Below are 5,000 nucleotides of genomic sequence, written 5' to 3'. Positions count from 1 at the left end.
TTTATTTTAATTTTTTATTATTTACTTATTAAAATCAATTAATTAATTCATTAATTAGTTTATTTAATTTTCGTTTCTGATTATATTGTTGATTCTTAACGAGTTTTTTTTTTCTTCTTTTTTCTGTTTTCTCATATTTTGCCTCAATTGTCTTCTTTCTGAGCTAGATATTTCATATTATATTTACATATATATGATTTTTTTTCTATCCGACCATTTGATTGCCCTCGATTTTTTTCTTTTGTTTTTTTTATTGTTTGTTTGTTTGTTTGTTTTTTTTTGTTTGTTTTTTTTGTTGTTTTTTTTGTTTGATTATTTTTTAATATACAGTTTTGTATTCTTTTAGTAAGCACTTTTTGAGATCGGAGTTGATACAGAAAATTACAATTTGCAATATTATAGAAAGGATTCAAAAGAGAGAAAAATAGATTTATAAGGGGAAAAAAAGAAAGGGGGGGGGGGGGGTTTGCAAATTTATCCTTTTCAATACTCTGTAGAATAAGAAAGAAAAAAGTGGCGGAATCAGGATTCGAACACACAGCGTCGATCTCGACATGCAAGGGAAGCAACCGTGGATAATATATGGCCGACGTCATCGGTATACTCTCTCTAGACGTTTTAGGTTATACATAGTATTGTTTGCTGGTATGTTTCATGTGTTAGTTGTGAGTAAATTACAGAAATGTATAGCGTTAATGAAACACTTATTATTCACGAACAGGAGAGGAAATTGAATGCACTCGGCTTACAGCCTTACACAATGCTTTGTATGTTGTACCGTTATATCCGGCTTGCGGATGTCGTGAGTATTATGGGTAAACGGAAAGCATCAATAACTTACGTCAAAAGACTTGTCCTTGTATCAGACTATAGATGCTGTGCGTTTGGCTAAGAAACTCACAACAATGCCATCCGGAAATATAACGGACCAACACACAAAACTATGTGTAACCTTGGTCGTTTAATAAAGTCTGGTTAATACTGTTTTGTGAGAATTACTCACAAACGTGGCTGGCAAAAAAAAAAACAAAAAAACAATAACAACGACCTGAGTGACGCCAACTTCGTTCTAACTTTAGATAGATTGAAGATGATGTCACTCGGGTCTTTGCTCTTGTTTTCTGCCATTCACGTTTATGAGTAATTCTCATATATTAACTGAATTATCCAGACTATAAATGTTCATGGTTACACAGAGTTTTGTGTGTTGGTCCGTTATACTTCCGGAAGTATAGCCGAGCAACACACAAATCTATGTGTAACCATGAACTTTTATAGTCTGGTTAACATAGTTTAGTGAGATATACTCATAAACGTGGATGGCAAAAACAATAACAAAGACCTGAGTGACATCAACTTCGTTCTATCAAAGTTAACGAAGGCTATAAATAGTATGCAGATGACGTCACTCAGGCCTTTGTTATTGTTTTTGCCATCCGCGTTTGTGAGTTGTTCTCACTAAACTGTATTAACCAGACTATAAAATTTCATGGTTACACAGAGTTTGTGTGTTGGTCCGTTATACTTCCGGATGGCAATGTTGTGAACTCCTTGGCCAAGCGCATTCTATCTATATGTAGGCGGAAACTCTTATAAACAAACTTGAACTTGAATTCTTTTTATCTCAACCAAAAGAACGTTTAAAAAATAAATCCCTTCGTAATCGTATAGATCTTCATCGATTTTTAGTCTAAGATGGGAAGAACTTCATTTGTAAATGCTAGCTTATAATTTCCTTATCAACGTTCACATAAGAGAAAAATCGTGTTTTTTAACAAATTATAATGGGATGAAATAGCACTTTCAAGATGTTTATTTGTGTTTTAATAATATAAATTGTTGGTGCATTGATTTAAATCATAGTTTCCTTTGAAGTTGTAACAACGCTTAGTTTCAATTTGGAAATGTTTCTTTTTAGGATAAAAAAGAGTTTCTGATTCATTGAGATAATTGTTGAGATTGAGTGATGTAATTATACATTTCTATACCGGACAGATTATAATATGGGCCGAAAACCCGAATTATTAAGGACTCAGTGTTGTGACAGAATTGGATTCAGTAATCTGATGTCACGCCTCCCGGCAACGGCGGCCATCTTGGTTCTAAACAAAGAAAATCATTACTTTTTATTCTTGATGCTGGCTAGAACTTTTCATATGCCTTGTGATCAGAATGTGTAAAAGTCAAAACATGATCAAATTTATGGGGTTTTTTTCCTCTGGATAAGCTTTTATGCTCGCCAGAGAAATATTTCATACGGGCGTCCGCCATTGTTCCGATAGTTTAGAGCCAGTGTTACTAAGTTACCATGCGTCATTAGGAAGGAAGTGACGTTACGACTGTTGAAGAGTATTACTATCAAATCAATGCACATATTGCCATATACATCAATGTCATAACAAGCTGGAAATGGGGATGAATAGTCAAACATTCTATTTTTCCAGTTCCAAAATGCTTGAAAGTGTGTTTATAACCAGTCCTTTGGAGGATTAATAATGAATAGGATACAAATTGAATCATAACGTGGCATAACTATTTTAGTAGCAGGATGTATTGGCAGATTCTAAGGATTTACGGGCCGTAAAAAGGGGAGTGTGGATGATATTTATCGGCGACCAGCATATATTTAGACTAAGAAATAAATGCCATCGCTCTGAAACTAGACGATCATTTACACAAAGCATGTAATTAGTACCCCGGAAGATTGGATTTACACTTCCAATAGGATAGGACAAAGTTGGGTTTTTTTTTAATCACATTTTTCTTCCCTATTAAAAAAAAAACAACAAACAAACAAAAAACAAATAAAAAACAAAAAATAAATCAAAAGAATTTTCTACCTCAATACCATCAGAAAAGGAAATGTAATGGAAATTCTCCCAAACAAATGAAAAAAATTACCCATTACAGCAATGTTAAATCAAGCCCATTATAGCATTCGGCTACAGACCTGAAAATATGTGCTGCTAGACTTAGAATTTAAATTCCCTACATAAACGTCGTATCCGCCCCGATACCGTTTAGAGACGATTGGTCACATCGAGAGAATTTGAAACATTTTTTGTGACTAATTAATTATTACAAAAACTTACCTCTCTTTCCGTCATTTCGTTTTTCTCACTATCCCATTTGACAATTTTTCTCTTCTTTGATGTGATCACCTCGATGCTGCACATGAAGATATCTGACGCAATAGCGATGCCCACGAAGATATAGAACAGTGCGATACAATACAGAATACCTCGCAACCACTCCGCCCAGAGATTCTCTGCCGGAAGTAAAATCCACGATTCGCATGCATCCTCTCCTGGGTCTAACCACTCCACGACGAAACCCCTGCTATAATAGTACGTTTTGTTGCGTTGGGAAGACATGTTGAGATAGATTTAATCTGTTGTAAATTTAATCAAATTATTAAAAAAACGAAATAATGAAATAACCCCTATTTTCAGTCAAAAGAAATTCTACTGATTATGCTTTGTTTTGAGAACTGAGTTGCGTTGATGGTATTTCCCTCAGTTGTGAGTGGTGTCGTAGACGGCTCTACCAAAGCTAATGAGTAAGCTAAGGTGTTGGACTTTCAGCCATCGTCATGTCGGAGTCGGCCGTATTTGGTAGCTGGAAGACGGTCGAAGCAGTTGCAAAAGGCCAGCTTGTCAGCCGCTCTGTCATTGCACCATCCGTTTCATCTGAAATGATACAGAAAATAATTTAAATGAAATTTAACACGAATTTGTAAGGAAATTACACCGACGTTTAAAGTTATACATTGTTTTATGTGTTGGTACCGACGTACATTTATTTGCAGGTCTGATAATCCAATTCCTTATGGGCTCATTGTTGTAATGGAGATCTTTTTTTAAATGATGCAAAATAGTATCCATTACAACAATGTTAAACTAGGCCCATAAGTTGGTTCGGATGTCAGACCTGCATATATGTACACGTCGGTTGATACGCTATATTGGGCTGTCGGATATTATTAGTTTAAGACCGCAACTCATACTTCTACCAGAACAGTTGAGTCTTTGCTTCTGACCGATCATTGGACGTTTCTTAACTGGTTTAGTTCCGTATATCTGCAGTGGTAACAGATTAGGAAGCATAGCAAAAGCGGTACTATTTCATAATATTGTCTTCTTAAAACACATAACATAGCGCTCGCAATGACGTGAAGATCAGTAGACTGATATAATTTAATTGTCTTTTATTAAAGAAGAAGACAATAAGCCGTCGCTAAGAACAAAATTAATCTTAATGCAAACAATTGTCATCAACTCTGGAAGAAGAAGATGTGGTGGATTAGGTACACCTTAAGGAAATCGGCTATATGGTCTTGTGGTGTGACACTCGCTCGACGCATAGTAATATATATATATATATATATATATATATATATATATATATATATATATATATATATATATATAGTTGAGTGGAGTTAGCTGGAATCACGGACAGTGCTCGACAGTTCTTGGAGCGAATTATCTATTTATTCTCACCTCATTTTCTTATAATAATAACAGAATAATAATAATAATAATAATAATAATAATAATAATAATAATAATAATAATAATAATAATAATAAATAACATATTATGATGTGAGAATAAACACACACATACACACACACGTATATATATAATAAATATATATATATATATATATATATATATATATATATATATATATATATATATACAGTGGCGTGGCATGCTTACAGTAAGGGTGGTGCTAGAACCAGAGGAAAATGACTTAAAATATGCTATATTTGTAAACACAAAAGAAAAAAAATTAAAGAAAAGACTTACTCAAAGACGTAAGAGGCGGTATATACCATTTCTCAGTTTGTTTGTGTTTTTTAAATGATGTAATCCATTTTTAAAAGATGGATCGTGCAGTGCCAGGCACCAAATCAACAACATAGCCACGCCCTGTATATGTATTTATATATATATATATTATATATATATATATATATATATATATATATATAT

General features: G+C 33.5%; 1 protein-coding gene across 4 annotated transcripts in view; it reads right to left on the bottom strand.

The window, feature by feature from the left end:
- LOC144964411 (sodium/calcium exchanger 2-like) overlaps nucleotides 1-5,000 on the bottom strand; it is a 142,247-nt gene that overhangs the window by 80,429 nt on the left and 56,818 nt on the right. For all 4 annotated transcript variants that reach the window (XM_078898631.1, XM_078898633.1, XM_078898634.1 and 1 more), the window contains exon 2: nucleotides 3,093-3,689. In XM_078898631.1, the coding sequence (XP_078754757.1) occupies nucleotides 3,093-3,374 (282 nt within the window). In that variant the 5' untranslated portion in view covers nucleotides 3,375-3,689. The remainder of the gene's footprint in view (nucleotides 1-3,092; nucleotides 3,690-5,000) is intronic.

This window comes from Berghia stephanieae, chromosome 2 (genome assembly GCF_034508935.2).
Source record: "Berghia stephanieae isolate SIO BIC M18660-M18661 chromosome 2, UCSD_Bste_1.3, whole genome shotgun sequence".
NCBI classification, from domain to species: Eukaryota; Metazoa; Mollusca; class Gastropoda; order Nudibranchia; family Aeolidiidae; genus Berghia; species Berghia stephanieae.
This window is presented reverse-complemented; position numbering and strand designations above follow the sequence as displayed.